General features: G+C 35.8%; 1 protein-coding gene across 4 annotated transcripts in view; it reads left to right on the top strand.

The window, feature by feature from the left end:
- Tdrd1 (tudor domain containing 1) overlaps nt 1-13,125 on the top strand; it is a 48,688-nt gene that overhangs the window by 24,756 nt on the left and 10,807 nt on the right. For 2 of the 4 annotated variants that reach the window (XM_087185267.1, XM_087185268.1), the window contains exons 14-21: nt 545-715; nt 1,872-2,096; nt 2,503-2,640; nt 6,272-6,382; nt 8,060-8,230; nt 10,663-10,938; nt 11,469-11,588; nt 12,622-12,738. In XM_087185267.1, the coding sequence (XP_087041393.1) occupies nt 545-715; nt 1,872-2,096; nt 2,503-2,640; nt 6,272-6,382; nt 8,060-8,230; nt 10,663-10,938; nt 11,469-11,588; nt 12,622-12,738 (1,329 nt within the window). The remainder of the gene's footprint in view (nt 1-544; nt 716-1,871; nt 2,097-2,502; nt 2,641-6,271; nt 6,383-8,059; nt 8,231-10,662; nt 10,939-11,468; nt 11,589-12,621; nt 12,739-13,125) is intronic. The other 2 variants (XM_087185270.1, XM_087185271.1) reach the window with 1 other exon arrangement.

Here is a 13,125-nt window from a genome sequence, read left to right as displayed (position 1 = left end):
CTAGGTTTGTATCCTCCCCAGATTAATTCGGAATAACAGGAGGACTTAGAAGGTTAGCAATGTAATAGTGCAGTCTTTGTAGCTACGCAAACCCACCTGTGATTGCCAGGTTCTGTTACTCTGTGCTGAAGGGATGATAGGTAGCTAATAAGCACCAGTATGTCAGTTGCTTGGCTGGGGGAGTCCAGTTGACTCATACTGCAGGTGTTCTGGAAGTATCCCTGATGGATGCAAATGGTTCATGTATTGATCAGGACCTTAGGATTCACACAATTAGGACATATTCTCTGCCCTGCTGAGCTGTCTTCTAGAGAGACAAGGCATACAAATTAATAATGACAGCATATGTCATAATTAGGAAGCTAATAAAGATTACATTTTAAGAAATGAAGGCTTTGGGTAAGCAGAATACAGTGTTCGGTAAGTATATGTGTTTAGTAAAACTTGATAGTTTTTAAGGTAAAATCTAGAAACGACCATCTAGTTTAGTCAGTGTTTACCTTCATGGAAAAAGTCATTTGAGATTGAGTCTTCTGTGTTTCAGAGGATGACCAGTGGTACCGTGCCTCTGTTTTGGCCTATGCTTCTGAAGAGTCTGTACTGGTTGGATATGTTGATTATGGAAACTTTGAGATCCTGAGTTTGACAAGACTTTGTCCTATAATTCCAAAGTTGTTGGAATTGCCAATGCAAGCTCTAAAGTGTATGCTGGCAGGTATGAAGTTTTATCATCCCACTGTGATTAAAGTATTAAAACCTATAAATGAAAATTGAAATATGAAAAAAATGCATGAGGCAGGGAAAACCTGCTTGACAAAACAATAACATATGATCATATGTTTTGAAATTATCGTGCACATAATTTGTCCCACCAGGATCAGGGCTTTCTTTCCATTTCAATAGATTGGCTTCAGCAGTCTTTATTAAAATGTGTCATATTTTAACTAGTATCTAGAATCAGAAAGATAGTACCGAGTTTTTGCTGTTAGCAGCAGTTCTTTTAACTACATTTAGCCACATATCCAAGATCATTTCCTTAGACTATATGGTAAGATCTAGGTGTCAGTGAATCTACTGCTTTTCTTTCATATTTGTGATATATACTCTTCATTGTCCTCTGGGAAGAGTTGCATTGGTTTTTATGCTCACAGGAAGGTATGAGGGAGTGAACTTCTTCATACATTCGTGTACCAGGGAGCTATTTCTTCATCTTGGCCACTGTTGATAAGGCAAAACCTAAATCATTTCAATTTGCTTCATGACTAGAGGTTGAACATTTTTTGTAAATTATTTGGATCATTTAATGATCTGTCTTAGGCATAACCTCAGGATTATTGATTTGTAAGTGCCCTTTCAGTACTGTTTGTGCCCCAAATATGTGTCATGTGTTAGTGAAGGGACTAGCATTTCTTCTGGATTATTTTATATTTTAGTATTTTCTTAACAGTTTTATTGAGGTATAATTTATACACTCTGAAAGTTACTGTTTTGGATATACAGGTCAGTACTTTTTAGTAAATTTACTGGGTTGTATGCCATCATCATGATCCAGTTTTAGAACACTTCCATCAGTCCAGTGAGATCTCTTGTACCTAGTTTATGGGTAAATCTTGCTCCCCAAGCAGCAAGTAGTATACTATAGATTTGCTTTACTAAACATTTTCTATCAGTGGCATTATGATTTTTTTACCCAGAAGTGTAAAAACATTTTACAGGCTTTTTATTCTGTATTCACTTTCATTTTTAGAAAGGAGAGACTTTTTGGTTCCAGTATTTGGCACAGATTTAAGCTTAAGTTTGCGGAAATCAGGAGTTATATGTCAGAATACTTGTTTTAGGAATTTAATGTTCTTTAAAAAATTGTTTGTTAGGAGTAAAGCCATCATTAGGAATTTGGACTCCAGAGGCTATTTGTCTCATGAAAAAAATTGTGCAGAACAAAATGGTCATGGTGAAAGTGGTGGACAAGTTGGACAGCAGTTACCTGGTGGAACTTAGAGACAAATCTGTGACACCTGTCATCAGTGTTGCTAAAGTTCTCATAGATGCAGGCTTTGCTGTGGATGAAAAGGAGACAGTCACAGATAAACCTAGTGGTAAGTGAATTATCTGCTAGATAATGTCTATGCTGGAGTTCAGTTGGTTCTGTAAATGTGTGGGTTCCGATGGCTTCCAAAAGAATTGATGTTGAGTGCCTTTTTGTCTTTTAAAATCAAGCATTCATCTAAATATGTTTAAGAGTGTGTTTGAAAACTGAAATCTTTGTTGAAAGTTTTATGGGTCATTGGCAGCTGAAGACTGATCAAAAATTCCAATTTGAAATTCAATGAGGAAAAAATGATTAATTGTTAAAACGGATCTTTAAGGTTAACTTTTCTGTAAAGTCACTTAGAATGTCAGGGGACATTTAGGTCTTCCAAAGTAGTTTCATTAGCAACCCATCCCCTGCCAGAGCCTCCCCATACTCTGTCCCTTTGTTGTGCAATATGTTTATTTTCACAGTTCCCCTGAGTGCAGAAGGAAAAGTAAATCCAGTGGAGTGGACATGGGTTGAACTTGCAGTTGACCAAACAGTAGATGTTGTAGTCTGCACGATGTATAATCCTGGAGAATTTTATTGCCATATCCTTAAAGAGCATGGTAAGTTGACTTACGTATTTCTTTTTTGCAAATATATGGGCATAGATAAAAATTTAAGATGTGTTTGTTAGTGAGTATTGTAGTTACTTTTCTCATCACTGATACAAAATACCCAACAACCAGACTTACAGGAGGAGAGGTTTATTTAGCTCACAGCCTGTAGAGGTTTCAGTTTACTTGGCTGGCTCCAAGGCAGGGTGGCATGGGAGAGAACAGTTCTTGGCAGGCAGAATGCGGCAAGGCAGTATGCAGCAAAGTAGTGAAGCAGCAAGCAACAACAGCAGTCCTCTTTCTGTCTCTTACATTTTCTCCAGGCTACACGCCCTTAGAGCAATAGCACTCAAACCCTGGGTGGGCCTTCCCATTATCTACACCCAGAACTATGCCACACCAATCAGTGGACTAATTTAGTAATCACACACTCTAGATCCAGCCACCTCTGAAAACCCCCACCTATGACTACATGAAGCTGGGGGGTGGGGAGTGAATCTAGACACAAGCCATAACAGTGAGTAATAAAAGTATTAGAAGGGCCAAATGAGTATTTGTATTTCCAAGAAAAATTTAGTTTTACTTGGCCTCTATTCTGTCTTTAGCCATTATATTTTCACATTTAGAAATATTTCATATTTCTCATCTTATTTAAAACAGTTTAGATTTCATAGACTGTCTCCCAAATTCATTTTTGGAAATTTATTGTTGACTTTATCAATGTATTACATACATATAGATGAGTTCTCAAAGTGCAGCATAATGAATAACCACAAGGTCAACACAGCCTTGTGATTATATAACCAGCCTCTAGGTCAAGAAATAAAATGTTATCAGTGTTGCAGAGGTTTTTTTCAGGTTAGCTCTTGTCGTTACTGCTCTTTTCTCGGAGAAGGAAATACTGTTTCACTTTCTTATAGCACAGATTTGTTTTTTGTGGGGTTTTTTTTTTTTTTTTTGGTTTTGAACTTTACACAAATGGAATCATACAATCTGTATTTTTCTTTACTTTGTTGCTGTTTTTGCCTTGTGAAATTGCTACCTGTAGCTGTAACTTACTTATTCTACATTGTGTTCTGTTGTATGAGTCCATTATTCTTGTCTACCATTGGATATTTGGCTTATTTCTAGTTTGGGGCTATAAAAATTATGTTGGTCATGCTAGTGTAATATTGTACAAATTAGGTAATACATTTCCATTGAGTCTATACCTTGGAATGAAATTATGACATCATAAAGAGTATATGTATTTTCAGTTTCAATCAGTGAATGCCAGTTTCTAAGTGATTATGACAGTTGTCAGTTTGAAAATTCTTATTGCTATTTATCCTCATAAACATGTGTATTCTTTTTCATTTCAGCCATTCTGGAAAGCATCACTGATTTTAACTTTTCTAAATCTTAGTTTTTCTTTCTGTCAAATGAGGACATTGAACCTAGATAATTGAGTCCAGCTTGACTGTCAAGTTGTGAGATTTGTCATTCCTTCATTTAAAGTTACTTGCTGGGTGGGGCATTATTTAATAGAGGATAAAATTTAAAATTTTCTATTTCCTTTTTATTTTCAAGGGTGGTTTTATAAGCATATGGTATTAAATTCAAAAGTTATGAAAGAGTATATAGTAGAAAGTTCCCCAGTTCCTCTTCTCAGTTTTCTAAACATCTTTTCAGAAGTACTCTGTACATATGCTTGTATGAATATATGTATTCCTTTATTGTGTATCCATAAGTAATAAAATACTTTAACTTTTGTACTTTTTCTCCCACTATATTTGGATATCAGTTAACATAGTGTTTTCGCCATTCATTTTTTAAAACTTTTTTAAAATTTTGGAATAATTTTAGATTTACAGAGAAGTTGCAGAGATGGTATGAAGAGTTCTGTACACCCTTCACCTAACTTTCTCTGTAGGTGACATGGTACATAATCATGGCATGTTTGTTTTGAGTAAGAGACCAACAGTATTACATTATTAGTAGCAGAAATCCAGACTTGACTTCGATTTTGCTAGATTTTCTTCAAATGTCCTTTTCCTGGTCTGAGATCCAGTGTTGGACGCCACATTATTGTTTAGTCTTCATTCTGTTTATTTTCATGATCACATGATGTCTTAGTTATGTTCCCATTATTGAGACACAATACCAGACACCCATAACTTGTGTGTGTATGTGCATGTGTATATGTGTGTATGTGTGTATACTGGGGATTGAACTCAGGACTTTGCACTTGTGAGGCAGGTGCAGCGCCACTGAGCTAAATCCCTGGCCCCAGACACCCATAATTAAAGGAAGAAAGGTTTGTTTTGGTTCACAGTTTGTAGAGGTTTCATTTCATAGTTGACTGACTCCAGGACGAAGCAGCATGGCATAGGGGCATGACACACAGGAAGCAGTGAGACTTTCTTTTTCTTTCCCTTTTATGCTGTCTAGGATACAGGCCTATTGGTGCCACCCACACCTGGGCTGGGTCTTCCCTCTTCAGTAAGTCCACCCACAACCAGAGCTGTGCTAAACCAATCCGTGACTAATCCAGTATCACGCACCATGATCCAGTCACCCCCAAAAGCCCTACCTATGAGTACATGAGGCTTTGAGGGGCCCTCTAAATATAAGCCATAATATATGCTATTCCATTGTGTGGATTTATCCTTGTTTAATTAACCTAGGTTTGGATAAAGGATTAGTACTAGTTTTCAAGGTTTCATTACTCAACAGTCCTTGTACTCTGTGATTTTACTCATTACAACCTTGGGACACATTCCTAAATTGCAGTTATTAGGTCAGAGGATAACATGTGCTTGTGCCAGTATCCTTCCAAAGGTTGACCAAGAAAAGCCCCAGCAACAGAGCGTGAGAGTGCCTTGTTCTACACCATTTCCCAAAACATGCCTTTATGCTTTTTTATTTGGTCTAATCTGAAAGGCAAAAATTTTAACCCATAAGTCTCATTTCTGTGACCTGACCCACTATTAGTATTTAAGAGATGTTGGCTTGTCTTTTACCTGCGTAGTGGCTCAAATCCCTTTACCTTGCATGCTAAAGTTCTGCATAGACTGTGTCTTTCTGAGTACCTTTCTGTAGTAGCTCAACTTTCCACTTCTAGGCTTTGCTCAGCTGTTCCCCACTAAGTAATTTTTGGCTGCCCAATTCTATAACTGTGTAATGTGTTTGAGTCACTTCTTCCAGTTGGAATGCCCTCTCCTTTCTGTCAAATCACACTTCAGATTCCTCTGTGAAACCTCCAGAAAGCAGAGCTCACAAGCTTTCTAAATTCCTCTAGCACCTATTATCTATGCCATCCATTTTAGTAATCATGTTTCTCTTGCGGGACAGCTTTTATTTAACTTCGTGTATGTTTGTATAGTGTTTCCTGTCTACTCACAAAGCTCACATTCTGGTATACTGATGATGATGCCACACCCGTGTATCCATGCCCACTAAATCATTGGTAATGGCTTTGCGAGTATTAATTAAATAAAAGCTTATTTACCCGATAATTTTTAGGTCAGGAAAAGCATTCAGTGTATTTCATAGGTGTTTTGGTATATATGTGAGATTTTTATAATCAAAATGTTTTCTGACTTTAAGGAAAACCTGTGTTTGGTATTCTTAATATTAAATCCTGTATGTATTTTTTTAGCCTTGGAGAAGCTCAGTGATTTGAATAAATCGTTAGCAGAATATTGCCGACAGAAGTTACACAATGGGTTTAAGGCAGAAATAGGGCAGCCTTGTTGTGCTTTTTTTGCGGGTAAGTTGCAGTCGATGACATTGTGACATTAAAACCTTTTTGTTTCTTGACATTCTACCCTTATTTCTACCCAGTACTTAAGCATATAGTTTTCACAGCCAAGAGTAAATGAATAAGATGTCATTGTTTCTTTTTTAACAAAGAACCTCCAAATTGTACATTCTTGCCTAGATTTTATTAAACATTTTAACGATTTTTCTTTCCAGAATTTCTAACATTAAATCAGGTAATGGAAGAGCTGTTCACACAGGGTCTCTGTTTCCTCTGGTCACCCTATACATGTTCATTTTGAGAAGTATTTGTTCAATTTGTGTGCTTCACTGCAAGAGTTTTTGTTTGTTTTGTTTTGTTTTTTGAGACAGAGTCTAGCTTTGTAGTTCATTCTGGCTTTGAACTCACTAAGTAGCCCAGGCTGGCCTCAAACCCTCTCTTGGTGATCCTCCTGTCTCAGCCTCCCGAGTGCTGGGATTACAGGCGTGCACCACCATGCCCGGCCTGCAAGAGGTTTTTATCCACAATTTATTTTTCATGCTATTTTACCAAGTAACAAGTCAATCTAAGTAGTTAAGAGTAGTGTAAGGTTTTTTTTAGGTGTGAGGATCGAACTTAGGGGTTCTCACATACTAGGCAAGCACTCTACTACTGAGATACATCCTTAGCCTTGAAATTACAGTGGTATCTCAGTGCATAAATACTTGTATTTGCAAACAGTTTGATTCACAAACAGAAGCATTTGATGAAATTTTGTTTTTGTTTGCAAACTCTGCATCGGTTGACAAACACTTCTGTGGCCATTTTTCTCACACAAACATAAAGGTGGCCATCTTTTCCAAACTCATAGAACAAATTAAGTTCATGAACTGAGATACCACTGTAATTCATATCAGATATAAAAGTGTAGTATTATAAAAAAATTGAAGATATTCTAAAAATGGGATTTTGAAAAGTCTTGATGTAGGGATTTTTGATTGAAAAACTAAAGGGATGAACTGGGGAAGAGAGCAAATTTATCTACTTTAAAACTGAAAGTGTAAATAAGGACTAAAATGTATAATAAGTAATGTGAAATAGGAAGAAAAGGGGCAAAGGGGAAGGAAGTGGGAGGGCTAGGGGAAAGGATAGAAGGGAATAGGATTAATATGAGAAAATGGAAAAATAGGAACAAAATCTTTGTAAATAGGGAGGACTGGAGGGGTTGAAGGGAGGGCTTGGCAAGGGTGAAAAATAAGAATCAAGAGAGACTATGTAAAGGTGCAAATTTCCAATGATGAATGTCATTATATTGTATACCTAAAATGTACCAATGATTAGAATGAATAATCGATAATGTAAAATAGGAAGAAAAGGTCCAAAGGGGTAGGGGTAGTGGGAGGGGCAGGGGAAAGGAAAGAAGGGAAAGGAAAAATGATAAGAAATAGAAAAAATGGAAATAAAGTCTTTGTAAATAAGGAAGGGTGGAGGGGCTGAAAGGAGGGCTAGGAATGGGGAAAAAATAAGAACCAAGATGCATTATGTAAAGGTACAGTTCCCAATGAGAAATGTAATTGTGTTGTATACCTACAATGTACCAATAAAAGAATTTAATACAAAAAAAAGATTGTTTTTACCCCAAGATAAAAATTTCAAATATTAATAGAAGGTAAACATTCCATCTCACAAACTTTGTGTTAAATCTAGGTGATGGTAACTGGTATCGTGCCTTAGTCAAGGAAATCTTACCAAATGGAAATGTTAAAGTACGTTTTGTGGATTATGGAAATGTTGAAGAAGTTACTACAGATGGACTCCAAATGATACCATCAAAATTTTTTAAATTTCCATTTCAAGGGATACAGTGCTGGTTAGTAGGTATGGTACAGAGTAAAAAGTTTTCTCAACTGTTCTTTACTACTTAGCACATAAACTCATTTAAGTATCGCTATTTATAATTTTAACATTTTATTTGAATATAATATTCAGTACTCATGTTAGAGAAGGGAAGAAGCTGCTTTTCTCTATTAATGGTAATAAAAGATGGATGCCACCTTCTTGAAAGCATTTTGAAGAATTCTTTAAGAGCCTCAAATAGTCATACCTTCTAACTTAGCAATTTTACTTCTAGTAATTTATGCCAAAGCAATCTGAGAACGGTTCAGCTACAGTAAAATTCATTACACTGTTGTTAGTAACTAAAAAGCAACTTTAAGTATAAGGATTGGTTAAATGATGACCTATATTATGGATAGTACCTATTTCATCAGGAGTTATGAGGATTAAATTAATGGTTAGAAAAGGGTCTGGCACTCCAATTTCTATTCATGTGTTTGCTATTATGGCACTGTCATCAAAATGATGTTAAATATATGTTATCAGTAGGAATAATTATTTGTGATTTAAGTGAAAACATGTTAGAAAAGAGATGAATGACTCTAGAGCCAACTTGAGTATAAGATATTCACCTGAGCATAAGATATTCAGGAAAACTAAACATTCTCTGCTTTCATTTCCTTACCTGGAAAACAATGGTACCTTTCTCAAAGAGTTGTTAAGAATAAAAGAGAAAAATACAAAGCACTTAACAGTGCCTGGTATTATGCCTATTAGATGATATTACAAATATTTTAGAGAATATGTATACAAGGGGTGATTACAAAATAAAGTGAATGTTTAAATTTTGAAGAGTTTTTTTTAAAACAGTAAAAGACATATTGCCAGTAATTCCCTTCAGAATACTATCCCTCACTTTAAACATGTTATCCATCCCATTGTTTTTTCCATTTTCTGAAGCAGTTCTGGAAGTCATCTTTTGTATCTTTATGAGGTATGCTCAAAATTACTGTGAATGCTGCTGCTTAGTGCCTGCTAACTGAAAGGTACCCCATAAAAATATTGTGGTCGGGCCAGGGATTTAGCTCAGTAGTTCCGCCACCTGCCTCGCAGGCGCAAGGATCCAAATTCAATCCCCGGTACCAAAAATATATATATATATATATATATAGTGGTATTTCCTCATCCACCTTATTCATAGAATCTGGCACTGTGTGACCTTTAGCTCTTCTCTAAAGTCAAAATGAACATGAAAAGTAAACATTTTGAATCGACTCAGGGCATCGAGGCAGCCACAACAGCACAACTAGACACTCAAGAAAGAGATCTTCCAGAACTGCTTCAGAAAGTGGCAAGAAGGAAGGGATAAGTGTGTGCAAAGCAAGGGGGAGCGTTTTGAGGAGGATTAATGCCAGTGTGTCTTTTATTGTAATAATTTTAAAGATTTTAAACATGGTATTTTTTGAGCACACCCTGTGTATATGTGTATATATCATGTGCACATAATATCTGTCAAAGCAGCTGGATGTGGTGGTATGAACCTGACATCCCAGCTGCTCAAGAGGCTAAGACAGGAGGATCACTTGAGCGCAGGAGGTTGAGGCTAGCCTAGGCAACACAGCAAGACCCTGTTTCCAACAAAAAACAAAACAAAACAAAACAAACCTGTGGAAGGTTGGATTCCAAAATCTTAATCATGGTCATGCTGGGAAGCATTAGGTGTTCGTTTTATTCTGGTACCCGTCTGTTATTGTACTTATTTTACAGTTACATGTTTCAGACTATTTTATTTAATTACCAAGTTTCAGGCTTCTTAAAATATGGTCCCCAGACCTACTAAATTAGAAACTTTGGGGTGGAACCTGGAAGTCTGTGTTTTAACAAGTCCTCTAGGCGAATCAGATGCTTGCTCAAGGTTGAAAGTCACTATTTAAGAAAAAGAGTGGAAAGCCTGTACTCCCAGCTATTCAGGAAGCTGAGGTGGAAGTCACTTGAGCTCAGGTGTTTGAGACCAGCTTGGGCAACACCATCTCAAAAGAAAAAGAGTGTAGGCTAAAATTACCAAGGAAAAGAATAATTTCAAATGAGATTTTGAAATTATCTTCAGAAATTGCACACAAGTGAAAGTATATCAGTTCACATCTTGGAATTGGTAACTCATCACTGTGTATGTAACAGAACATGATGGTGGATTCTAAAAGAAATAACACTCATTTTAACCTATTGGAAAAGTGCCAGGTCACCATACATTACTAGGAAAAGTAAAGGAAGATCTGGAGCCTTCCACTGTATTAGAGGATACATTATCTGTAATTCAGCCATGGAGTATGTAGATACCTAGGAGAGGATTATTTAAAATTATTCAAAATTGCTGAACTGAATGGCAAACTTGACAAGGACCCAGTCCTGGATACTGTAGAAACAAAAATTCAGCTTGTGCCAAGGGCTATTTTGATGCTGTTCTTATTTTCCAGATATACAGCCTAAAAACAAATATTGGACTAAAGAAGCCATAGCAAGATTTCAGATGTGTATTTCGGGGGTAAAACTCCAAGCCAGAGTGGTTGAAATCACTGAAAGGGGAGTAGGAGTTGAACTCACTGACCTTTCCACTTCATATCCCAGGATAATTAGTGATGTTCTGATTAGTGAAAAGCTTGTTTTAAAAGCTGGTTCACCATATAAGGATTTGCCAGATAACAGACCAGTTAATAAACACAATCATGAAACCTTCACCCAGGGGCTTCAAGGTAACACTTTTAAACCACTTGTTACTTAAATTCGTGTTAGCCTTTGCTTAAGTCTGAGAATTTCTCTATCCTAAATGAAACAATTTTCCTATAGACATTTGCATTGTAGGCATAGATTAATGATGAATTAAAGTTAACTTAATATTTATTGAAATATATTTTTTAATTGACCCAACATTGTACTAATTTTCATTTTAGTTAGCAAGTAGACATACATCATTCAGATATATACCCCTTAAACTTTCAGTAATTTTGAAGAATTTCACTGAATGTACTTCAGAAATAGAACTGTACTACAGAAATATACTGTGGGAATGTAATAGTTTAAGGACTGTCATAGACTGAACTTTTTGGTAACACCTACATAATCCCTCAAATTGAATAGATTGTTTTGTGAAATACAGAGCTTTCATTGTGACAATTTGGAAATGTTGATAGTTGAGGAACAGATTGCACATAAATATATTACTAGGAAAGAAAAATAGATTTTTATCTGTTTAACGCAAGAACTATGTTTCATATGTCTTCAGCCTTCTCTTCAGCAGAGCAGTGGAAGACGATAGAACTGCCAGCTAATAAAACTGTGCAAGCGAGCATATTAGAAATCATAAACCCAAACTTGTTTTATGCTATCCCAAATGACATGCCAGGTAAGGAACAAACATCAAAACATCTTATTCTCCTCTTTTAAGCTGGGTACTGAAAGACCTTACTGTGATCTCCTTAGGAAGTGAAAGGGAGAAGAGGGTGATGACTGTGAAGGACAGAACACTTGAGGCAAATTTAGTTCTGAAAATCCAAATGGGAACACCAAGGGAGTGTCCTACATTCAGCATCTATTCAGTAGCCTACTGTAATCCTCTACAGCTTTTTATAACAAAACCAGTGTCCTTAATTACCATGTAATTCCTAACTCCATACATGTATTATCTATATTGAATTGTATTTACTACACTAACCTCAACCATTTGAGTTTGAACCACTTCAAACTATTTCAGATATATTGAGTAATCAGTTCATAGTCATAGTTTTACCATGTCTTAGAAGCTTATAAAGTTGATTTTTAATTTACCTTTTTTTGTTTCATGATGTGTACAATCAAGGAAACTCTTAAATATAGATAAGGTTATGCATTGGGTACAAGTTGGTTGTGCCTATTCAAAATAATTTGCAGGTTCTTCAAAGCTGAAGAAATGAACCTTTGATTCAAATTGTCAAACCTAGAATTGCGGTAATCCAGTAACTGCTTTTAAACCTATCTCCAGTATTACAAAAAATCATATTTAATTAGTAAAAAGTAGTGGTTCAGGCTTATTCAGTCTGATAACTTAAGGTCTGTTGAATTGGAAGTAATATCAGGACAGTTTTTATTAGGTATAACACACTGAAAAGTATGCCAAACCATCATAAAAATACAGCTTAATAAGTTTTCATTGAATGAACACACTAGCATAACCACATTGGTTAAGAAATTGTCCCACCAAATGGTTCCTTCATGCCCCCTCCAAGTTTTACATCCTTTTCTGTAAAAAAACAACCAAATAGTAGGTACATTTATTTTTTAAATACAATATATTTTAATATACAAGGGGTTTTTGAGTGATTAGATTTGACAATATTTTATATACTGTTAATAGTAGCATTGGAAAATTTTTCACAAAAGGTTGCATCTGTCTATTTTAGAAAATCAGGAAAAATTGTCTATATTGACAGCTGAACTGTTAGAATATTGCAGTGCTCAGAAAAGTCAACCATCTTGTAAACCAAGAATTGGGGATGCATGCTGTGCCAAATACACAGGTAAACTTTTTTTAGGCAAACTATTAAAGGGAAAATAGTTCACCTGCTCTCTTTTACATGATATTATGTAGATTTTTATTTTAGATGCATATTTCATTTGATTAGGTAGAGAATTAAGAAATGTAAAGTTGTGGGTTTAATTCACATTTTAGTGTCATGGAGCTTTTCTGTTTGTATTGTTTTTGGACAAGGATACCAGGAAATGTATACAAATATTATCAGTATTTATAGATAACCAGCTCCAGATAAACATACTGTATTATGATGGATAAGTAACACTGAATGATTTACAGTCCTATATTTATAGAGCTGTGTATGTGAACATCCTGAAAGAAGAATATGAAGCAGGCTGGAAGTGTAGTTTTGTGGTAGAGCCTTTGTCTAGTA

This window comes from Heterocephalus glaber, unplaced genomic scaffold, assembly GCF_053883595.1.
Source record: "Heterocephalus glaber isolate CG9 unplaced genomic scaffold, H.glaber_assembly_v1.0 deba00001497, whole genome shotgun sequence".
NCBI lineage: Eukaryota > Metazoa > Chordata > Mammalia > Rodentia > Bathyergidae > Heterocephalus > Heterocephalus glaber.
Note: the sequence above shows the minus strand (reverse complement) of the source record. Positions and strands in the feature narration are given on the sequence as shown.